Here is a 24966-nt window from a genome sequence, read left to right on the forward strand (position 1 = left end):
TGGGAACAGCAATCGGCCACAACCTGGAATCTCTCAAAAAAGTGTAGCATCAGGTATCCATAAAAGGGAAAGCAAAGGCTTTATCGTTGTAGTGCCTCGGGTAGATGAGAGGAAACAAACAGGGTTGTGCCATCCGGTCTATGCAGGGAGAAAATGCTTTTCCAAAGATACATTACAGCAAGGGTTGCAAACTAGAGACTTTGTTTTAAAAAAAAAAAATCTGCAATGAAAGAATTAAATCAATCCTTCAACCATCCCAAGGTAAAGAAAACAAGGTCGTCAATCTAGCTAAAGCCAGAGAGCACTCCGGCCATGATAAAAGATAGGTGAAGTACCTGGATACCCCAGAAATACAGAAACAACTCAAAACTGGCCAATGGAAGTGTGTGAAGTGCATAAGGCTACAAAACGCTAGCATTCAAAGCATTGGCTTGCGATTCCCTACTGGCAACATATCTGAAAGCTGTACTGAAAAAAAAACAACAAGAAGATAGTTGGAGTAAAGAGAGAAAATGTAGAGAAAGAGAGAAAAGAAGGACTAAGAGCAAAAACGGGGAATGGAGAGAGACAGCAGCAGAGGATAACAAACATCTTAAGCAGGAGCTTCAAAGCAAGTCCAAGGGTCCCAGAGTATTTGGGATTATAGAGTGAAAAAATGGGGTGATTGGCGCTACCTGGAAAAAACCTAAATACTGCTGTATAAAGGGAAAAACCACAAGGGGTGTTTTAATTCAATAAAGGGTTACACACCTCTACCCATACCATCTAAATGGAGATGTGGAATGTTATTGGTAGAATAGATGTGGAAAAAGCCCTAGATACCTAGGCAAAGGTTCTAGGTGTGTAATGGTATGTGGTGGAGGAGAAACTGGTAAGCATATAGGCTAAATGCATAAATACAGTGTGCAGACAAAAAGACCTCAGTATACATACACCAGTATATACTGTCACGTCTATATATATAAATAAATGTCACGTCTATATATATAGATAAAGGGATCAAGCACAGAACAATCAGCCAAGCGGGCACATTGGCCCCTCCACAATGTGGCTACAGCAAAGATATGATAAACTATACACATCAGACAGTATAGCTTAAGGCCAAGGTAGCTATAATATGCAAATCAAAACAGTAATAGTCCCATAGGCATTTATTTGCATCAAACTAGAGCATCATCAGGGTGACTTTAGTGCTTAAAAGATGTTTTCCAGGTGACTTCTGTGCTCCCCCTTCAGACTTCCTACTCACCGAATCCAAGCACCCCTGCAGGGGTAATAGGCATGTAGTGCTTTATATGGAGGTCACTGCTCCCTGGTGTCTGCGGTGGATATCCCGGATGAGTTCTGGTTGGTTAGTAGATGCTGTTATGCCCTCATACACCAAAAAAATGAAGAAAGAGCTCCCATAGTGTAGTAGGATCAAAAAAACGTCCGTTTATTAAATTTAAAAACATATACAAGGAACAAACATCCAGATGCCATATGTTCCTAACCGGTTTCACACGTGGGAATGGGTAACACCGGTTCCAAACAAGTAAAAACCAGGTAAAAACAAATAAAAAACAAGCGTGTACCGAGAGGGGCCAATGTGCCCGCTTGGCTGATTGTTTTGTGCTTGATCCTTTTATCTATATATATATATATATAGACGTGACATTTATTTATATATATAGACGTGACAGTATATACTGGTGTATGTATACTGAGGTATTTTTGTCTGCACACTGTATTTATGCATTTAGCCTATATGCTTACCAGTTTCTCCTCCACCACATACCATTACACACCTAGAACCTTTGCCTAGGTATCTAGGGCTTTTTCCACATCTATTCTACCAATAACATTCCACATCTCCATTTAGATGGTATGGGTAGAGGTGTGTAACCCTTTATTGAATTAAAATACCGCTTGTGGTTTTTCCCTATTATACAGCAGTATTTAGGTTTTTTCCAGGTAGCGCCAATCACCCCATTTTTTCACTCTATAATACGTTATCAGAGTACTCCTTGTGAGTGCTCAGTTTAGGGGAGGCAGCAACCAGTTCCATTACAAAATAGGCTGATCCTAAGCGCAGTTTTTTTTATCTATTACTACCCAGAGTATTTGGGATTTTATATGTTGGGCTAGTGAAAGCCAGTCAAGAGCTTGGCAGAGAAGATGGTGGCCAGTGGAGGGTTAGGCAGAAAGGGGTGGAGGCCAGTGTAGGGATTGTCAGAGAGGGGTGGAGGCCAGTGTAGGGATTGATAGAGAGGGGTGGAGGCCAGTGTAGGGATTGATAGAGAGGGGTGGTGGCCAGTGTAGGGATTGTCAGAGAGGGGTGGAGGCCAGTGTAGGGATTGATAGAGAGGGGTGGAGGCCAGTGTAGGGATTGATAGAGAGGGGTGGAGGCCAGTGAAGGGATTGCCAGAGAGGAGGGGTGGCCAGTGAAGGGATTGGCAGGGAGGGGTGGTGGCCAGTGGAGGGATTGGCAGAGATGGGTGAAGGCCAGTGGAGGGATTGGCAGAGAGGGGTGGTGGCCAGTGAAGGGATTGGCAGAGAGGGGTGGGGGTCAATGAAGGGATTGGTAGAGAGGGGTGGCAGCCACAGATCGGTTGGTAAGATGGATGAGTTTGGCGACAGCATTTGTTTTAGACTGAAGTGGAGGGGTGGGGGGGTAGGCTTTGTAGAGGTCAGCCAGTGAGAAGGGAGATTATTTGTAAAATTAGCTTTACTAATTAATTTTTATCTGTAAAATTAACATTTTTTTTTAATTTCACCACCATAAATCTACCATTGAGGTGGTGGAATTGGCATTCACTGGAGTAAGACAAGAATTCTCCAAGCAGCTACAGTCCAACAAGCTGGTCTCAATGGTGCAATTGGGTTTTCACATAATTGAGTTTAATAGCTATGGATATAATATTTGCTCAACAATCCAAATTCTTTTTCATAATTTTCTTTCTGCAGCTAGCGCATCTACTGGAAGGACGATACAAGGACACTGTGGAGGAGTACTATGTGGTGGATTGTCGCTATCCATATGAGTATGCCGGGGGGCATATCAAGGTATGTTATGTTATCTCTAATGTAACTTTAGGAATAATTCAAGCAATGACTATATTATACATAGGTATGTTGTTCCAGCTTGGACCAGTGTAACTATGTATATACCATATCTGGTTGATGCCACAGGAAGCTGAAGGAAGCTGGAAATAACTGTGTAGACACCGCTACTACACTGCTACTCTGGTGATCTCCACTAGTTTACGTGTCCAGCACCGAGCAGCTTCACTCCTGCTTACTGAACACAGAGGATCGGCCGTGTGGCACCACTCAAAGGATGCTTCGCATTTTCTGAATAAATGAAAAACATTCTCTGAATGAGGTGGAGAGCTGGGACAGTGATGTCCTCCAATCAACAAAAGCATTCCCTGAATGGAACTGGTGCCAAGCAGCTGAACTCCTGTGTTCACAATGCATCAGGCCAGCTGCCCAACATGGAATCCAGAAGCAAGTGGAGATCACTGTAGTATCGGTGTAGTAGATGTTTCTGCTTCATTGATTTCCAACTTCCAGGGGCATTGGTCAGGTATGGTATATACTTCACTACTTTGGACCAAGCTGGATCTATGATATGCAACTATATATAATATAGCCATACCTGGAATTCTTCTTTCAATATATTGGAATTCTGGAATTTGCAGTGGGGTATATATATATATATATATATATATATATATATATATATATATATATATATTTTTTTTTTTTTTTTTTTTTTTTAATGCAGCCCCAGAGTTCTTCCCAAGAATTTTTAGGCTCTGTAGGCCCCCCCTCTTCATAGTTAATCCCATCTCTTGTTGCATTTTACATAATAGAAAGTGTGTTAAAATCCAAAAAGGAGAGTCAGACTGCCCTTTTAGTATCCTGGGTGGCTGGGTGGACCTTGGAAGTCTTATGCGGGGATCTACTGGATGTACATGGACTTTGGATTAAGCTATTCAACAATTTACCTTAGATTGGGGAAATTAATATCACGCAGACTTTCAATAAGTAGGTATAAGCTTAGGGGCGATTCTTCCTAGAAGTGAGATGTCACTGTAAAGAATTCAGCCTTTTACCAAAACTAAAATCTCTCCTTCTGCCACACTTGGCTGATGGAACCCGTCAAACTTGCTTGTAATGAGGAAGGTATGTTCTGTATGGACAGGTTGAAGGTGGCAATGACTGTTGTTTGCCTACAGCTACCAGACAAGGCTTTTTTCAACACTAATAAAATATTTCCTTCTGTAACACCCTTCTAGAAGTAAAGTAGGCTGCTAAGTAAATTTAATTTGGCTCCACTGTAGTCAGTGGAGTAGGGGTTGATTTATTAGGGCTGCTCAGTGGCTCAGAAGAAGAACAAGGCACGTAGCCTGAATATTTATGGAACACTGACCAATCCCTGGGGAAGTGTGCCCATTTGGTGGTGGAAAGCCTATGCATAGTCTGAGGCCTGGGGAGCAGGGGAAAAGTATCTGAATCCAGTCCTGCTGGAGAAGACCCCCGTGCAGGGGGGGTTGTGACCCTGGGGAAGATTTCTAGAAGAATTTGTTAGGAAGATAACCAGGTCTCAGCTAGGCTTAGCTGTGGGGATCTATTTGCAAGTTGAGAACCAAGGATCAAGTTGGGTCTGGAGAAGCTCACTGGAGGGAGCCAGGAGAAAGTTGGTGGGAAAGAGTCCAGCTGTCCTATGGTGGTGTGAGCCTACATCTCCCTCACTATGGAGAGTCTGGTGGATATCTGCAGGAGGCAACTGATGATCCTGTGGCTATGTGAGTATGCAACCCCAGTGTTGAAGAGTTAGTAACTGTGTGTAGCTTTTAGACTCTGGAAGGAGTACAAGTCACCATCAGCATAGAGATCACATGGGACTTTCCTCTTTGTAGTGCACAGAAAGTGGGGAGCCCTTATGTCATTCACTTCTACAGTTTTCTGGGGTATCTGATGCGTCCCCCTCCTATCTCAGTTCATCGTTCCTAAAGAAAAACCCTAAAAAGGGTGCCTTGACTGAAAAAAGGTTAAAAAACACTGTTCTAGATGAGGCTCCCTTGCTTTGCCTGATGCATGTACATTAAAAAAGTGTTTAAACATAAACATCTGCAGTAATTTGTGTAGCAACCTCCTAGTGTAGAGTCTGCTAAGAAAATTTAGTTGGCTCCTCTGTAATCAGTGGAGCAGGGGTTGATTGCTTAGGGCTGTTTAGTGTTTCAAAGGCTGCTGTTCTGTTACTTCCCCCTGTCTTCTAGATGATTCAGTTATCATAGTGCGGGGAAGGACAAGGCATGCAGCCTGAATATTTATGGCACTCTAGCCAAACCCTGGAGAGGTATGCCCAGTAGGTGGGGAAAGAGCCCATAAATAGTCTGAAGCCTGGGCAGCAGCGTGCAGGCTTCCTGGGTCCAGTCCTGCAGGAGGAGACCCGTGTGCAGGCGCTCTGCCCCTGGTGCAGGATCCTAGAGGAAATCTTCAGGAAGACACAGAGGTCCCATCTAGCCTTAGCTGGGGGCCCTATTTTCAAATCTGTGATTGGGGATTAAGTTGGGTCTGGAGAAGCTCACTGGAGGGAGCCAGGAGGAAGTTGGGTGGAAGTCCAGCTGTCCTATCGTGGTGTGAGTGTACATCTCCCTCACTAGGAGGAGCCTGGTAGTTACTGGAGGAGGCAACTGATGATCCAAGTAGATGACCCCAGTGCTGAAGAATAGCTTGTAGCTTAACTCTGAAAGGAGCACAGGTCACCAACAGCATAGAGGTCCTGTGGGACATTTATTTTTGTGCAGCACAGCCAGAAGTAGTGTTGGGTGAACGGTTCTGCCTGAGCATGAACACCAACCAGTGCATGCTGGGTCAGTGATGTCGGAAGGGGGTGGTGCCACCTAGTGGCGTCACCAGGTTGCCCCACCCTTACATACAAAAGAACTGTCAAACGGCAAGCCAGCCATTTGGCAGTTTGCCTTCATGTCGGGCGGAACGATTTTCTTTTTCGGTCCGGAGGTGGCGGTGGCAGCGTGATTGATGATGGATTTACATCGGTGGACACTGTTTTTTTTAAATAAAGGAACTGTCTCTGTGTTTTTATTACTGTCAGAAACCATGAATCAGACCGAGACAGAAGTACAGTTCAAGCACACTTGTTTAATAATAAAAGTAAATAGAACAAATGTAGTAAAAACATAGCCAAAGTTCGGTAACCGGAACGGATAGTCAGACAAGCCAGAAAGTCAGGAAGCCAGAGATCAGCGTAATGGAACAGCAAGCAGGATCTGGAGCCAGAAGGAATGTCAGCCAAGCAACTCTTTAACGGGAATGCAGGAGATAGTCTCTGTGATGTTGACCAAGGCGAAGGCAGAGATCATCTGGGCTGGACAGCTTAAGTAGGCAGGACTGACGAGCAGGATATCATCAACAGGTGAGTCACTGTGGAGAGATAGGAGCTGGCAATTAGCCGACAGCTGAGTGGCCAGCTCAGAGGAAGGAAGGACTGAGCCCAGCCCTGACAATTACTATTTGACAACTTTTTGGTGAATAGGTGGGTCATACTCATTCACATGGGGGGGGGGGATCTGGGGGCCCCCTTGTTAAAGGGGGCATCCATATTCCGATAAGCCCCCAGCCTGCAGACTCCCACAACCACAGCCCAGGGTTGTGCGGAAGAGACCCTTGTCCCCATCAACATGGGTCTGGTATGGACTAGGGGGGGGGGGGCCCACGCCGTTTTTTTTTTTCTTTATTTTTTTTTCAATAGCCGGGTGGAATTGCAACAGTGAGTCAATTTAAATGTGATTTGACTCATTATTTTAGTTTATAAATGTCATTTTTGCTGCAGCAGGTTCTATATATGCTACAGATGCGCCACTTTACAGGCAGACTAAGGGGACCCCCCAGACACTATATTTAAAGGAATTTTTCATTTTTTTTGTTGCACTTTAAGCATCATTAAAATCACTGCTCCTGCTCGTTTTTTTTTTTCGTTTTTTTTAAATAGCATTGATACATGTCCCCCAGGGCAGTACCTGGACACCCATACCCCTTTTATGGCCAATTACTTGCATATAAGCCTTCAAAATGGGCACTTTTAATCTCTCATGTTCGGCTCCCATAGACTTCAATGGAGTTAGAGGCAGAACTTTTCCCATGTTCGGGAGTTCTGCTGCGAACCAAACGGGGAGTGGGGGGGGGGGGGGGGTTCGGACCATCTCTAGTCCTATGGTTGTTCAGTTTTACAGTTTATCTGAGTATCCCATGCTCCCTCTCCCTATCCAAGTTCATCGTTCCCAATTAAAAAACAAAAAACAAAACAAAAGAGAAACCTTTAGACTGTTCTTTGGAGCCAGTAGAAGAGTGCAGAAAATGCGGCGTGCTTGGCTGTGTGTGCTCTAAGAGGGGAAATAAGCCCAAATTCCCCAGCGGCTCCTTAGGGGGTTCGCTACATGTGTAACCAAAATGGAAACTTCTACATACACATAGCCGTGAAAGGGCTCGGACACTACGCTGTTTGCTTTCAGCAAACCTCAATGCTACCAATATATAGTAACTACGGCAATCTGGACAGAGGCCAATGGTGTCTGGATTCCAATCCAAAGGATATTGAAACCAAAAGTTCCATTTAGCTCTATTATTCAACTATCCCTGGCTGTTTGGTATAATTATCACTGTTACGCCGTCAGTACTAGTACCAGTCAAATGTTGGTATTGTTACCGGTAACGTGTTGTTTTCTCACGCAGGGAGCCTGGAATTTATATAAAGAAGAACTTCTAGCAGAATATTTTCTGAAGAGAGCGTCTCCTCCTGAGAGTCGAGCAGTGCTGATATTTCATTGTGAATTCTCCTCGGAGAGAGCCCCAAAACTGTACGTACAACTAAATCTAGCTTCAACTTCAGAGACGGCCAGGGGCGGACTGACCATTCGGGCACTCGGGCACTATGCCACTAAGGGGCCCCATCAGGGTTGTCATCCTCAAAAAAACCAGGGACAGTATGTAAAAATCTGTGTTTTTTTAAAAATCCCAAGATTATAGCTGCCTCTCCTCTCCAGTACCTTTTCAGTGTGTGTATGTGTATTCTGTGTGTGCATACTGTGTGTGTATATTGTGTGTCTGTGTGTGTATACTGTATGTGTGTGTGTATATTGTGTGGCCCCATAATCTATTGCTTGGGGGCCCCGTAATCTCCTATTGCCTGGGGGCCCCATAATCTCCTATTGCCCGGGGGCCCCATAGGTTGTCAGTCCGCCCCTGGAGACGGCACATGCTTTCTGCATATACAATGGGGGGGCGTACCTACAGGGGTCGCAATAGCCACCCGGCCTCATGCTCCAGGGGGGCCCATGTGGCTCCCCTGTACACCTGGACAGGAGGGGCGGCGGATGCAGTGGCATATAGAGGAACTGATGCCCTCCGTTTTCCTCTTGCAGCTGCTGAAAGCCGGCTTCTCCTCCTGTCCCTTCCGCAGGCATTGAACAGCTGCAGGAGGAAAATGGAGGGGATTGGTTCCCCTATTTGCAGCCGCTGCCTCTCCTGTCTAGTTCCTGCTGCTCCCAAGCCCATGTGTGCCCCCCCCCCATAAGCCACCCCCCCCCCCCCCCCCCCGCCACAGTGATGCCGGATTCCCCCCTCCCAGATGGAGAGTGGGTAAGCAGATGGTAAATATGTCATTTACCAGCCCCTTCCTTTTCTGAATGGGCAGTGATTGGTACTGATCACTGACTATGTCAGTTCATTACTGAAGCATTGTAAGGGCCTCTTCCCTACAACCCTGGCCGGTGGTTGTGGGGTCTGCGGACTCGGGGGGGGGCTTATCAGGATATATAAGCCCCCTTTAGCAAGGCCACTAGAATGCCACCCCCCCCCAATTGAATGAGTATGGGGTACACAGCACCCCTACTCATTCACCCTCAAAAAAATGTGTAATGTAAAAAATAAAAATAAGTGTCCCCTGGTGTTGATCCATCATCAATCATGATTTAAGAACCGGCAGACGGCAGTTTTGGTGCGATTCGGTACAAGCAGATCTTTTCTTTTTTTTGGGGGTAAGCGGTGGCGAAGGGCGTTGTGATTGAAGCTGGATCTACACCGGGGAACATTTATTTTTATTTTTTTAAATGAAAGACTTGTCAAAAACGGTGTAATATCTTTTTTTACACTACACATTTTTTGGGGGATTAATGAGTTGGGGTACAATGTACCCTATACTTATTGACATGGGGGGGCCCCCTTGTTTAAGGAAGCTTCCAGATTCTGATAAGCCCCCCCACCTGCAGACCCCCACCTGCAGACCACCAGCCATGGTTGTGGGGAAGAGGCCCTTGTGGCACCCCTTCCCCCCCATATTGAGGGAATGTGGCCTGGTATTATTCAGGAGGTGGAGGCGCTCGCTCGTCCCCTCCCTTTCCTGACATGCCAGGCTGCCTGCTCGGATAAGGGTCTGGTAAGGATTTTTAGGGGGAGCCTACGCCATTTAAAAACCACTTCCGGACCGCCCACCGTCTTTATACGTCGGCTGTTTGGAGAGGAGTGTCGTTGATTTGGCAGCTGCTAGCTGCCATAACCCCGGTATCCTCTTCTTCAGTGAGCAGTCCGGTTTCAGATAAAAGTGGTCTCTGCGGTGCATTCGCCGCAAGATTACTTTTATCGGCGGCGGGAGAGGGCCCCCCCCCCCCCCCGTCCCGCCACGCTCCGGTGCCCTCCACCGCTTACTGGATTCTTCGGCAGCGGCGGAGGTGATCGCATCTTCACCCTTGCTGGGTATGGAGACGAGTGAGAGGAAGATGGCCCCCACCCGTCTCCATAACAATGCAGGGCGGAAGCGACGTCAAAACGTCACTTCCGCCCATAGCTCTTAAAGGGCCATATTTTTTTAAATTATTTTTAATTATTTTTTTAAATAACAATTATTTTTTTTTTTATTATTGCATTTTAGTGTAAATATGAGATCTGATGTCTTTTTGACCCCCCACATCTCATATTTAAGAGGTCCCGTCATGCTTTTTTTCTATTACAAGCAATGTTTACATTGCTTGTAATAGGAATAAAAGTGACCCAATTTTTTTTAAAAAAACAGTGTAAAAATAAAAAATAAAAGGTAAAATAAATAAGAAAAAAAAAAATTTAAACGCGCCCCGTCCCGACGAGCTCGCGTGCAGAAGCGAACGCATACGTGAGTAGCGCCCGCATATAAAAACGGTGTTCAAACCACACATGTGAGGTATTGCCGCGATCGGTTGAGCGAGAGCAATAATTCTAGCCCTAGGCCTCCTCTGTAACTCAAAACGTGCAAGCTGTAGAATTTTTTAAACGTCGCCTATGGAGATTTTTAAGGGTAAAAGTTTGTCACCATTCCACAAGCGGGACATGTTGGGTATCAATTTACTCGGCGTAACATTATCTTTCACCAATATGAAAAAAAATTAACATTAAATAAACATGCTGGCCGCCGCCAGGCGTTGTTTTCCTGCACGTGTTCACTACTAAAATACCACATGACTTCATAAAATAACTCATGCTGTATTTTAGTAGAGTTTTTTTTTTTTTTTTTTTTTTTAGTGAATGCCAAAAAACTTTTTGAAAAACGCTGTGCGGTATCTTAGCGCATGCATTGCTCGGATGCGGTAAGATACTGCTTTGTGAATGGAGCACAAAATGAGTTAAAATAAAACATTATACAGTGCCTTGAAAAAATATTCATACCCCTTGACATTTTCCACATTTTATCATGTTACAACCAAAAACGCAAATGTATTTGTAGCAGGGTCCCGGGCCTCCTTCGGTCTAATGAGAACCTCCAGGGCCAGAGATAGCCGACATCCTTCTGTATATGGTGGGTTGTGAGGCATGGTGGGTGCAAGGTAGTTAAAGTCATTGGGCCCCAGACACTTCTTGAATGCAAAAGAGATTTCTATTTCTCTTAATAGAACTTTGAGAGAGAGGGTTAGGGCCAGGACACCCTTAGGTAGCTGCAAAATTAATTGGCAGACTCTGAGACTTCAATAGGAGGACAGCCATGCGGGGAAAGGCATCCGGCAAGACGCCACATCTGCATGGGCAGGAATGCTGTCTCCTATGGGAACAGTCTTTAACAGTTCCTAACACAATCTCTTCTACCACTAGTAGGCCGGGTACCCGGTGGTACTAGTTATGAGAAGGGCACTGCAAGGTCAGGTTATGGGTATATGGGGTATCTCAGCCAATGGGCAGGGGTTTTCTTAAATTCCTTGGCCTGCTGGAAGAACCTATATATTCGGTTGGAGTCAGGTGATCACTGTTCTGTGCCATCTGAAGCAAAATAAAATAAAAGGTCTGCAGTAGTTTTTTTTTCTGTTCCACCTGGACGGCTGTCTGGCTGGACGTGTGTTGTACTGCTCGGCCAGAGATTGGGCCTATCGGGCACATCTGGCTGCTAGGTTGTCTGAGGGCCTATCCAGAAGCAAGAGAGCAGAGCAGGGTTGGGATTGCGGCTTGCAGTCCAACCAGAATTGACAGTGGCAGCATCATATGGTGGGGATGCTTTTCTTCAGCAGGGACAGGGAAGCTGGTCAGAGTTGATGGGAAGATGGATGGAGCCAAATACAGGACAATCTTAGAAGAAAACCTGTTAGAGTCTGCAAAAGACTTGAGACTGGGGCGGAGGTTCACACAGTCGGACTTTGTTTGGACATTCCGACAACAAAATCCTAGGATTTTTTCCGACGGATGTTGGCTCAAACTTGTCTTGCATACACACGGTCACACAAAGTTGTCGGAAAATCCGATCGTTCTGAACGCGGTGACGTAAAACACGTATGTCGGGACTATAAACGGGGCAGTGGCCAATAGCTTTCATCTCTTTATTTATTCTGAGCATGCGTGGCACTTTGTCCGTCGGATTTGTGTACACACGATCGGAAATTCCGACAACGGATTTTGTTGTCGGAAAATTTTATATCCTGCTCTCAAACTTTGTGTGTCGGAAAATCCGATGGAAAATGTGTGATGGAGCCTACACATGGTCGGAATTTCCGACAACAAGGTCCTATCACACATTTTTTGTCGGAAAATCTGACCGTGTGTACGGGGCATATGAATGGCCCAGTCACAGTCCAGACCTAAATCCAATTGAGAATCTGTGGCAAGACTTGAAAACTGCTGTTCACAGACGCTCTCCATCCAATCTGACAGAGCTTGAGCTGTGCAAAGAAGAATGGGCAAAAATGTCCTCTCTAGATGTGCAAAGCTGGTAGAGACATCCCCAAAAAGACTTGCAGCAGTAATTGCAGTGAAAGGGGGTTCTACAAAGTATTGACTCCGGGGGGCGCCATACAAATGTACCCCCCACACTTTTCACATATTTATTTGTAAAAAGTTTTTAAAACAATTTTTATAATTTTCCTTCCACTTCACAATTACTGTATGTGCTACTTTATGTTGATCTATCACATAACATCCCAACAAAATACATTTATGTTTTTGGTTGTAACAGGACAAAATGTGGAAAATGTCAAGAGGTATGAATACTTTTTCAAGGCACTATGATAGTCTAAGACAGGCCATAGATGAAGCAACTTTCTTTCCTACAACCACGGGTTGCAGGAAAGAAAATCGTATGATTCCCTCCTGGGGGCTGTTGTGTTCCCCCGGCGGAAGGGGGGATACTGGCAATAATCGCATGTAAAACTCTGACATGCTGGTTTTACCCAAGTCGATCCATGGATCAACTTGGATACAATCAGCCTGCCCATACATGGTTTGAATCTTGGCTGGTCGAGCAGGATCGAAATTCGGCTGCTGAATCAGACGAATTTCAATCCATCTTTGGTCAGCATAATGCATTTATTACTATGGTTTTTTATCCCACTAAATTTAATTTCTTCTTCTGTTCTCTTTCAAGGTGCCGTATATTAAGAAATCTGGACAGGAAGGAGAACATATATCCCCGTTTATATTACCCTGAACTCTACTTGCTGAAGGGAGGATATAAGGAGTTTTATGAAAACTTTACGGTATGTATGTGAAAGGTGGAATATCTGAAAAATTATTAATTGATGAATCAACATAAGAATAGGAGTGCTGAGAGTAAATAGAGTAAGTGATATGGTATTTCAGTGTAAAGCAAGGACCATTAGGATGGTAATATATTGCAGATAATCCCAAAGCCCCCCCAGGAGCTGCTTGGCGTGATGGTTCCTCTGTTCTGCTACGACTCATTAAACTGCTGGGTCCTCACTGACACACCTGGTTATAGACTGAAGGCAGCTCACACCTGTGCAACTTACAGCCCTTACATACAGCCTTTTAGTGGGTTGGTGTACATGTTCCTAATGAAGGGGTACCCCTGGAGGTGATTGCATAGTACTTGGGGGCACTTCTGTAGGTGGTGCACATGTAGTTGTCCGTTTAAGACTGCACACAAAAGATGACTGATGGGCTGTTACGTAAGGGCAGACTCTGTTGGTAATGACTGTAGGCAGTGAGAAATTAGGCTAGGTTGTCCCATTCACCACTCCAGGTATACAACTGATCCGGTCCCATATGCTTAAGGCTCGATAATCCCAGGAGGCTTAGTTCTCAAGGTCAGGTCCTCACGACCAGATCCATACTGGCTTAGAAACATATGGCACGTCCTCCAGCTCTGGTACCAGGACACAGCAACATTTTATGGCTCAGCTTCTGTTGTAGACAAACATGGCTCCAAAATCTGCAAGGCTCTAGCCCAGTGCTCAAGAACTGAGTCTGCATACAGTCCTCAGTGGCTCCGGTTCTCTTTCTCTCTTTCTTTTAGGGCATACTCAAGCAGCATGGGTCTGCACTCTTTCTTTTCCAGGGTGGCACTGTCCAAATCTCTGGTAATTTGCCCAGGAAACATTCTGGCTGCTCCTCCCCAGTGGTGCAGGGAATCCTAAGTATTAAAGTCTGCAGCTCCCTTAGCCTCCATTGACTTGTATTGTGCAGCGCCCCTTTTAGGACTACAGTTCCCAGAATCCATTGCACTGCATAGCAAGTTCTCTCCCTACCTGATTGGCTCAAGCACACTGTTGCCAGGAGGGAGAGATGGAGCAGGAATGTGTGGGGGATTAACACAGAGCTGCTCTGACACATTGCAGTGGCAGTAGGGAAGCTAGGGGTGAGGTGTACACAGCCTGCTCTGCTAACACAGCAAGGAAGCTAGCGGTGAGGTGTACACAGCCTGCTCTGCTCACACAGCAGGGAAGCTAGGGGTAAGAGGTACACAGCCTGCTCTGCTCACACAGCAGGGAAGCTAGGGGTAAGGGGTACACAGCCTACTCTGCTCACACAGTAAGGAAGCTAGGGGTGAGAGTACACAGCCTGCTCTGCTCTGCTCACACAGTAGGGAAGCTAGGGGTGAGGGGTACACAGCCTACTCTGCTCACACAGTAAGGAAGCTAGGGGTGAGAGTACACAGCCTGCTCTGCTCACACAGCAGGGAAGCTAGGGGTGAGAGGTAAACAGCCCGCTCTGCTCACACAGTAGGGAAGCTAGGGGTGAGGGGTACATAACCTGCTCTGCTCACATGGCAGGGAAGCTAGGGGTGAGAGGAACGCAGCCTGCTCTGCTCACACAGCAGGGAAGCTAGGGGTGAGGGGTACATAGCCTGCTCTGCTCACACGGCAGGGAAGCTAGGGGTGAGAGGAATGCAGCCTGCTCTGCTCACACAGCAGGGAAGCTAGGGGTGAGGGGTACACAGCCTGCTCTGCTCACACATCAAGGAAGCTAGGGGTGAGGTGTACACAGCCTGCTCTGCTCACACAGCAGCGAAGCTAGGGGTGAGGGGTACACAGCCTACTCTGCTCACACAGTAGGGAAGCTAGGGGTAAGGGATACATAGCCTGCTCTGCTCACAAAGTAGGGAAGCTAGGGGTGAGAATACACAGCCTGCTCTGCTCACACAGCAGGGAAGGTAAGGGTAGGAGGTACACAGCCTGCTCTGCTCACACAGCAGGGAAGTTAGGGGTAAGGGGTACACAGCCTGCTCTGCTCTGCTTACACAGTAGGGAAGCTAGGGGTGAGGGGTACACAGCCTATTCTGCTCACACACTAGGGAAGCTAGGGGTGAGAGTACACAGCCTGCTCTGCTCACACAGCAGGGAAGCTAGGGGTAAGAGGTACACAGCCTGCTCTGCTCACACAGCAGGGAAGCTAGGGGTGAGGGGTACATAGCCTGCTCTGCTCCAACAGCAGGGAAGCTCGGGGCGAGAGGCTGCTGTGCATACACAGCCTCTCTCTAACACAGAAGCAGTAGGCAGAAAAAATGGATAATAGGCACAGGAGCATTCAGCCTGCTCCTCTGGCCAACCAAGAAAAACAGCAAGGTGGAGGGGGAGAAGCCGAGCGCTCCTCAGTCCATCAGCATCGATCTATCCTATGCATGAATATAAGTGATTGCCTTAATGCTTATAACTAAGGCTCTGCACCAGTTATCACATTCCACAGTTCTAGCTCCAACTTCTTCCAGTTCTGGTTTGTTCTGTTTTGCTGGGAAACTGTTGTTGGTGAAGGCACCTTCCAGACAGTCGCTGGCTAAGGTGTTATCCTGACAGTTACTTTTAGTAACAACCACAATGCAAAATCATCCAGGTATCCAGAGATGCTGACAGTTGATGTTGTGTATGGGGCTGCGTAGCCACAGGCTCGTCAGGGTACCCATGCTGACCCGTGCCCACAGGCAAATGTGCCTACAATGGGCTTGTGAGCATCAGAACTGGACCACGGAGCAATGGTTTGATGTGTTGACTTGGCCTCCAAATTCTCCAGATCTCAATCCAATTGAGCATCTGTGGAATGTGCTGGAAAAACAAGTCTGATGCCTGGAGGCCCCACCTCACAACTTACAGGACTTAAAGGAAATGCTACTGATGGCTTGGTGCCAGATACCATAGCATACCTTCTGAGGTCTAGTGGAGTCAATGCCTCGATGGGTATAGTGGGTGGTCCTAATGTTATGGCTGATCAGTGTATGCTCACCTTGAATGTTCCTGATAAGTTTATTATGTTTTTTATAGAAAAATGTTAAGTTTTTATGTTGAAGTATAAACTATGTGTTCCTTGGTTATATATTGTGTTTATTTTCATACTGTTATGTGAAGTAAGGCACGTATACCCATTGGTAAATTGCTTGGAGCTGAGGGGGTTAACATTGGAGATCTTTGTTTCTTCCCTGTGCCTATTTCATTTTTTTTTTTTTTAAGCCCCTCCCCTTTCCCCTCCCCTTAATCCCCACTTACCTATTTAAACCCTGCGAGTTGCCTATTTTCCTTGACTATGACAAAGCGCTCATGCGCGAAATGCGTCGTCAAGGCAACCTCTCTCCCCCCCCCCCCCCTACATGGCAGAGGCCCCAGCTTGAGTTCTTCACTGCGATTTTTCATCCATTCACATTTTTTTTTTTTTGTTTGTTTGTGAAGCCGCTTTTTTCACCAGCAAGCATTTCCTGCAAATTCACCATCTTCACTACCCCATCTGGGTGGGGCAGCTTCGCTTTTACATCCATTGATTCAATTATTTTATTTTTATTATATATTTTTTTTTTTTTTTTTACCCATTGCAATATCCATTTTTTCATATGACTGTTGGCCATCTCCCCAGGCAGGTCAGGCTGATGTGAGCTCCATCAGCCTGCCGCCACCAATTCCCCCGTCAGAGGGCCTCTCAGTGTCAGTTCCGACCTCAGCGCAGTGTCACCAGGTCTCACTGATGAGACTTCACCTCTGTGGAGACACGTCCTAGCCTAGCAGCGGTTCCGTTTTACTTCTCAGACGCTACAGCGGCTCCCCTGTGCTGACGTCATCCTCCATCGACACACAGCTCCGGCCAGGCTGTTCTCCGCACGGCGGAGCTACACATCTCCACACGGCGGCCACTTCACTTCTACTTCAGCCCGGATATTCCTCATGGCGCCAAGGTCTTCACCATACGAGGCAGCTCTGAGCCCTCTTACCTGCCTGTGAGTACTTTGACATATCTCCACCACCTTGCCTCCATTCACCTGCTTTGAGCCCATATGTTTGCTTTCACACTTTACACAGCAGTCTCCGTATACTTTCATTAGATGGATCTCCGGTGGTAACCTCCTGCTGTTTGATGCCTCTGTCACCTTTTTGATGTCTATTTGATCACTTACAACATCACCAAGAGTCTGTAATTTTTGAATAGTTTTTATCGCGTGCTTTTTTGTTTTTAAACAGAACCTCTGAACCTGGTTCTTTTGCAGTAAATATTGTTACTTTGGACTATTGCTAACCACTGGCTCATTATTGGTTCATTAAAAACCATAAACTTTTATACTTGTTGTATTTTGTTTTCCAACAATAGCCTGAGCGCTGGACATTTTATATGTTGCTTCACAACTTACAGGACTTAAAGGAAATGCTACTGATGGCTTGGTGCCAGATACCATAGCATACCTTCTGAGGTCTAGTGGAGTCAATGCCTCGATGGGTATAGTGGGTGGTCCTAATGTTATGGCTGATCAGTGTATGCTCACCTTGAATGTTCCTGATAAGTTTATTTTAACCATCTTCTTTTCTCACTTTCATATTCACTTGATTTTTCAGGATCTTTGTGAGCCCCAAGGTTATGTGAACATGCTTCACAGTGACTTCACAGATCAACTGAAGAAATACCATAAAAAGAAGAAGCCCCCCTCAGGAAAAAGGGTGCGCAAGGAGCTCTTCAAACCACCCAACTCCAACACAGGCTTCAGTCCTGTAACCACACAAAGTTTATTAAAACTCTGAATCAATAAACGTTTGTCCGTGAAACAACACCAAGCCTACAAGAATATTTGAGTAACTTTATTAAAACCTCACTCCAAAAAATTGTAAAAAAGTAAAAAAAAACCCAACCTTAGAAACCAAGCTATACCGTGAAAATTCAGACAACTTTTTTTAGGTATTCTGGCTACCAAGATAAGAAGAGATGAGTAGTCTCCACCATTGGAGGAAGAAGTGTCCACCATTGGAGGACGAAATGTCCACCATTGGAGGACGAGGCCTCCACCATTGGAGGAAGAAGTGTCCACCACAGGAGGAGGAAGTGTCCACCACAGGAGGAGGAAGTGTCCACCACAGGAGGAAGAAGTGTCCACCACAGGAGGAAGAAGTGTCCACCACAGGAGGAAGAAGTGTCCACCAAAGGAGGAAGAAGTGTCCACCACAGGAGGAGGAAGTGTCCACCACAGGAGGAGGAAGTGTCCACCACAGGAGGAAGAAGTGTCCACCAAAGGAGGAAGAAGTGTCCACCAAAGGAGGAAGAAGTGTCCACCATTGGATGAAGAAGTGTCCACTATTGGATGAAGAAGTGTCCACCATTAGAGGAAGAAGTGTCCACCATTGGAGGAAGAAATCTCCAACACTGGAGAAAGAAGTTTTCATCATAGGAGGAAGAAGTGTCCACCATTGGAGGAAGATGCGTCCACCATTGGAGGAAGAAATCTTTACCACTGGAGGAAGAAGTGTCCACTATTGGAGGAAGAAATCTTCACCACTGGACGAAGAAGTCTTCACCATTGAAGGAAGAAGTCTCCACCAGTGGAGGATGCAGACAAGAGTACTCTACAGGGGTCCTAGGATGTTCCTACTTTATCTGAAGCTAAATTTAAAAAATATGAGGGATGGGGTGCCTTTAGAAAACCTAGAGACAATTTGGTACCTATATTGCATAGAAAGGTCATGGGGGTGGGGGCTAGAGCAGCGCTCATTTTCTGTATTTTCTACTTCTGAGTAGTGGTGGGTTGTAAAATGATTCCATGAAATGAACTTCCTCTCATCCCCTTCCTGTTACACAATTGGAGATTTTTTTTAATTGGGAAAAGTGCCTTTTTTTTTGTTAGTGCCTCTTTCTAAATTCCCTTCCAAGCGAGGATTGTTTAGGGTTGGCCACCCGCTGGGATGTCCAGGATGCAGTGTTGCAGCGCATAATCTCACGCACGCGCAGACATTTCATGGGTCATTGCCAAGTCCCAAATAGCTGGCAGAAACCCCTGAGATCCTGCACATGTGCATACAGTACATATATAGAACCAGACAGAAACCCGCAGCCATGTCTGCACATGGATGGGATCTCCCTTGAACCGGTGTTTCAAGATGGCGGCACAGAAGCAAAGTGGTGCTAGGGGAACCTCAGCTGCAAGGAAGACAATGTTGACCTCCACAGACAGAAGTATGCTTTTGGTCTCATAGGGAGGGATCAATGAAACGCGTGGTAAAGATCATTTTTAGGAAACCGGCTTTAACCTTTGCCAGCCAATCATAATCCACCTGTCATTTTTCCAGCTCAAAGTGCTGCTGTACCTGGCTAGCCACTGGCTACGAGAGTAAGTTAGGACATTTAAAGTGGAATTCCAGCTAGAAAGCTTCTTACCAACTCACGTTCACCCCCTTTCCGCTTATAAAGTATTCATGTAATCTAAAAAAATTGGCATAAATTTCTGAAAAAAGGATAAGTGCTCATTTACAGATAACGGTCCCCTCTGAAGAGCAATCTGCGTTGGATCACTCTTCAGAGAGCATTTGAAAGGTGGTGAGGGTGGTGTTTACATTGCCTTCTCACAGCCTGTTTTAACGGGTTTTAATGGCTGTGGCATGTGAACGACCCCATCCGCTGCCTTAGCAGCTTAAGGGGAAGAGGTTGAAGGGCAGTAAAAAGACACTCAGCAATGTGTTTTTACCACCAACAACTGCATATGTAAACAAGGCCTTAAATTTAATCTAAACAGAGATGTGGTAATTCCCATAATTCATTCACATAAATCATGAATCACATAAATGTGTTGTGTATATAAAATCGTATAAAAAAAAACAAAAAACTTCTCATCTATTGGTTGAACTGGATGGACTGGATGTCTTTTTTCAACCAGACTAACTATGTATTTATGGTATGTGTGTATATATATATATATATATATATATCATGACGCTACTTTTTTTTTTAATCCTATAAGTCCCTTATCCCTAGCACTGTTGTGTGGTCACATGATCTCCCCCTGTTCTTTGGCATCTGTAGAGAAAGATCCTCAGGGGAGGGGCTTCTATTGCTCTGCTGATGCAGCCTGCTCTCTACAGTATGAGTCTGTGCCTGGCCAGCCCTGATTGGTGCTGTGCCGGTCACATGGCTAAAAGAAAAAAGTGTTTCAGAAGGTCAATTCAAATTAACCACTTCAGCTCTGGAAGATTTTAACCCCCCCCCCCTTCATGACCAGGCCATCTTTTGCGATTTAGCACTGCGCTACCTTAAACTGGTAATTGTGCGGTCATGCAACGCTGTATCCAATTGAAATTTTTATCATTTTTTTTCCCCACAAATAAATCTTTCTTTTTCGTGGTGTTTGATCACCTCTGGCTTTTTATTTTTTGCACTGTGAACAAAAAAAAAAAAAAAACGCCAAATTAAAAAAAAAAAACCAAACAATATTTTTTACTTTTTGCTATAAAACATATCCAATAAAAAAAATCTAATTTCTTCATCAAATGTATTCTGCTACATGTTTTTGGTAAAAAAGAAAAAAAAAAAAAGATCCCAATAAGTGTATATTGATTGGTTTGCGCAAAGGTTATAGCGTCTACAAACTGAGGGATATATTATGGAAATTTTTTTATTTTTCTATTCTGGTAATGGTGGCGATCAGCGTCTTATAGTAGGACTGCGACATTACGACGGACATTCTGACATTAACTGACACTTTTGCGTGAACCAGTGACACTAATACAATGATCAGGGCTAAAAATATGCACTGTCACTGTACTGATGACACTGGCTGGAAAGGGGTGAAACATCTCGGGCGGTCAAAGGGGATAAATGTGTGCCTAGCCAGTGTTAATGTGTCCTTTTTTTTTTTTTTAAGCAATGTGATTTGCAAGGAGAAAAAAAAAGGCACATTGCTGCCTTCAGAAGAGAGCCCTATGTTTGTTTACAAGCACAGGGCTTTCTTCGGTAATTACCGGAGCCGATCGATCGGTGGGTGCCGGTCACCAATCAGTGGCCGGCACCTGCTGATTGGCTCGTGCTGCAGCAAATTTCAGCACAGCTGGGGCGGCGCAAGTGCGGGGCACGCTGGCGCCCCCCTACCCCAGCGCGCTGATCATGTACTAGGTACTTGATCCAGGGCAGAGCGGGCGCCCCGCCGCAGTATAGGTACGGTGGGAGGTACGCAAGCGGTTAAATGATAAATATCAAACAACTGTTTTACCGCTCCCAATAAATCTTTATTGAACATGAAATGTGTATTTTTTTGGTACAATAATATGGTGTAGGCGGAGTCAGAGGTGATTGACTCTAGCTTTCAGATGGAATCTGCATCCAAGGCTCTCTTTTTTACTTTACGGGTTTTAGCAATTACATTAGATATGTTTAATATTGATTTATATTAAGTGTTTTTGTGACTTTCTTAGTGAATGTAATCATTCAGCATACTATATCCCCCTCCCCCATAGTATTTAGCATTAGGAGAACATGGAGGAGGGAGGGAGGGGAATGTAATTTACCACGGTGTATACGCCCACATTTGTGACTCTATAGTCATGTGGGCTGCACAGATAAGAAAAAAGAGCAAATAAGGAGCTTTAGAAAGGAACTGAAATGTGGGCATGCTCAGTAGAGGACACCAGCTGGTTTACACAATCTTAGCCTGCAATGGGGACACAGAGAAGAAGGGAGGGACAGTTGTAGAGGCAGGATCAACCAGGTATATTTCACTCTACCCAAAACGAATGCGTTAGTGGCTTTCGAACACTCTACATATACCACGTAATGAGAGTTTTTCATAGTCTGGGTGTGAAGACACTTTAAAGTCGCACTCACATGGCCACTCCAGTCCCTCTCTCATTTGTGAGCAGATTATGGGAGAACAGCTTCCACACTGTGATCTGAGTTTCACGTTACAAGGGACTACGTGTCCCATACTACGATGCTGGTAGCCAGTAAGGGGCGTGAACTGATCATGTGTAGGGGCATGGCAGGAGGCAGCAAATTTGTATCCTGAATTCTAAATGGGGAGCATGGAGGCTTAGCAGGTAGCCTTGCAGTGCTGGGGTCCCCAGTCTCAATCTGAACCTGGACATTACCTGCATGGAGTTTGCATCTTCTCCCTGTTCTCACATGGGTTGCCTCCCACACCCCATCTAGATTCCCCGCAGCAGGCAGGATGGAGAGCGGGGGGATGGAAAGACCAGGAGAACGAGTGCCTGGAAAGGTTATGTTACAACTTTGTGTGGCAGTCTTCCGGATCGTACGATGAACTTCTCCGTGCTCAGGATATTGTCATTATAAAGCCCGCACTGCACAACTAGCCAGGGAGAGGAAGTGAGCACTGCGAGGAGACCAGAGAAGGAGGGGGGGAGAGGAGCAGAGGGGGGCGTTAGCTGAAGAAGAGGGGGCAGGAACAGGAGTGGCAGCTGGGTCGGCTTTTACAGGTACATACTGATCCCTGTATTTTCCTCCTGCAGCAGCTAAATGCTAGCAGAAGGTAGAGGAGTGGAGGAGGAGAAGCAGCCTTTCAGCTGCTGCGGGAGGATCAGTACCAGCTGCGGCGCCCCTCTCAATGCCGTGCCGCGCAATGCCTGCTTCCCCGCCTGCGAACAGGAGTGGCAGCTGGGTCAGCTTTTACAAGTACATACCGATCCCTGTATTTTCCATCTGCAGCAGCTGAATGCTAGCGGAAGGTAGAGGAGGAGAAGCAGCCTTTCAGCTGTTGCGGGAGGATCATTACCAGCTGCGGTGCCCCTCTCAATGCCGTGCCCCACAATGCCTGCTTCCCCGCCTGCGAACAGGAGTGGTAGCTGGGTCGGCTTTTACAGGTACATGCCGATCCCTGTATTTTCCTCCTGCAGCAGCTGAATGCTAGGGGAAGGTAGAGGAGGAGAAGCGGCCTTTCAGCTGCTGTGGGAGGATCGGTACCAACTGTGGCGCCCCTCTCAATGCCTGCTTCCCCGACTGCCCACCCCCCCCCCCCCCCCAGTTTCGGCCCTGCTGCCAATAGTCCCTGATTTATAGGGACTGTCCCTGATTTGGAACAAAGTCCCCCATCCTTCTTTCCTCCTCATTTTGGTCTGATCTATATAGTTGTATATAAAATTTACTTTTTATCTTTCAAAAAGTGTTTCCCGGTGCTAAACCTTTCATTTCAATTTCTAAATTGCTGCATTTGTACATTTTAAAAGCCAGTATAAAGGAAAAGTAGTGGTGAAAAAAGCACTTGTGGGTTTAACTAATCATGTTTTTTGTAAAATTCTCCTTTAAGGGGGCGTGGCAGGGGGTGTGTCCTATGTCTACATACTTTTGCTAATAGGCTTCCCATCTCAAAAAGCTGGGAGGTGTGCTGGTAGGTTAATCGGCTCCTGTCTATAACTGGGCTCGGTATGTGAATCTATTTGGGATGGGAACCTTAGATTGTGAGCTCCTTGGGGGCAGGGACTGATGTGACCATACAATATGAAAAAGCTCTGTGTCCACTGTCTGCACTATATAAATGCCTGCAATAAAATCAATAAATGTGCCGATTACTGGCTGTTTGACTCTGACTCCACTACCTGGCTCCATGTGTAATGCAAACATGCCACTCATGTGGTCTGTAGAACTACACGGGGGAATGACAGAAACTGGGGCAGGAAACGGATGTGGGAGAAAAAAAAGTGAGATAACAGTCAGAGGTGGGCTGGAATTTTCAATCAAGATTACATATATTTGCAAAGTTGAGCAGACTGAGAAGATGGAAGGGCAGCCTGCATGATAACGCAGTTTCAGGGGGTGTCTTTTACAGCTTGGGTTCAGGGGAGGTGGTTTAGTTCCATGCTAAAAAAAAGTTTTTTCTTATATAATCAAGTAAACTGACCACGGTTTATCATGGCTACTGAGCCCTGACACTGTGGTCCGTTTACGTGCCTCCGTCATCCGCTGCTCCCCTCTGACCTCCTCTCCCCCCACCCTCCCTGCCTGTAAACTGTGTCAGTTCCCCTACCTCCCCTCCTGCTGCTAAAATTACTTTTACATTTTCATATAATCCTCTGTGTTTCATAATGATAGGTGCCCCTGTGTGTGTGCTTTATAAAAAAAAAATGCTGTTCTATACATTTTTTTAGAGTGCCGCTCAGCGCTCACGTGACCGGCCACCTCTCTCCTCCTCATGGCTGATCTCATCTGACCACCTTAAATGCACCTTAAAGATTCTGAGGCCACATGGAAAAGGTGTTATGAGATTAAAATGTAATGATTAGGAGTTAATATTAAGGTTAGGTGTCAATATTAGGCTTAGGGATCAATATTAGGGTTAGGGGTTAATATTAGGGTTAGGAGTTAATATTAGAATTAGGGGTTAATATTAGGGTTAGGGGTCAGTATTAGGGTAGGGGTCAGTATTAGGGTCAGGGGTCAATATTAGGGGTAGGGGTCAGTGTTAGGGGTCAATATTAGGGTTAGAGGTCAGTATCGGGGTTTAATATTAGTGTTAGGGGTCAATATTAGGGTTAGGGGGTAAAATTAGGGGTTAATATTAGGGTTAGGAGTTAATATTAGAATTAGGGGTTAATATTAGTTAGGGTTTCAGAGTTAGGATTAGGGGTTAATATTAGGGTTAGGGATTAATATTGGGGTTAGGAGTTAATATTAGGGTTAGGGGTTAGGATTAGGATTAGGGGTTAGTATTAGGGTTAGGGGTCAGTATTAGGGTTAGGGGTTAGGATTAGGGGTTAATATTAGGGTTAGGGGTTAATGTTAGGGTTTAGAGTTAGGACTAGGGGTTAATATTAGGGTTAGGGATTAATATTGGGGTTAGGGGTTAATATTAGGGTTACGATTAGGCGTTAATATTAGGGTTTAAAGTCAATATTAGGGTTAGGGGTCAGTATTAGAACTAGGGGGTAATATTAGGGTTAGGGGTTAATATTAGGGTTAGAGGTCAGTATTAGGGTTAAGGGTTAATGTTAGTGTATAGGGTTTGGATTAGGGGTTAATATTAGAGTTAGGGGT

At 45.5% G+C, this 24966-nt stretch overlaps 1 protein-coding gene across 1 annotated transcript in view; it reads left to right on the plus strand.

The window, feature by feature from the left end:
- The window catches only part of LOC141105572 (uncharacterized), a 66212-nt gene extending 42740 nt beyond the window's left edge, over positions 1-23472 (plus strand). The window contains exons 9-12 of the mRNA XM_073595481.1: positions 2947-3045; positions 7744-7868; positions 12881-12992; positions 17562-23472. Coding sequence (XP_073451582.1) covers positions 2947-3045; positions 7744-7868; positions 12881-12992; positions 17562-17744 — 519 coding nt within the window. The 3' untranslated portion in view covers positions 17745-23472. The remainder of the gene's footprint in view (positions 1-2946; positions 3046-7743; positions 7869-12880; positions 12993-17561) is intronic.
- Positions 23473-24966: the final 1494 nt, after the last annotated feature.

Source organism: Aquarana catesbeiana, linkage group LG08, assembly GCF_042186555.1.
Source record: "Aquarana catesbeiana isolate 2022-GZ linkage group LG08, ASM4218655v1, whole genome shotgun sequence".
Taxonomy (NCBI): Eukaryota; Metazoa; Chordata; class Amphibia; order Anura; family Ranidae; genus Aquarana; species Aquarana catesbeiana.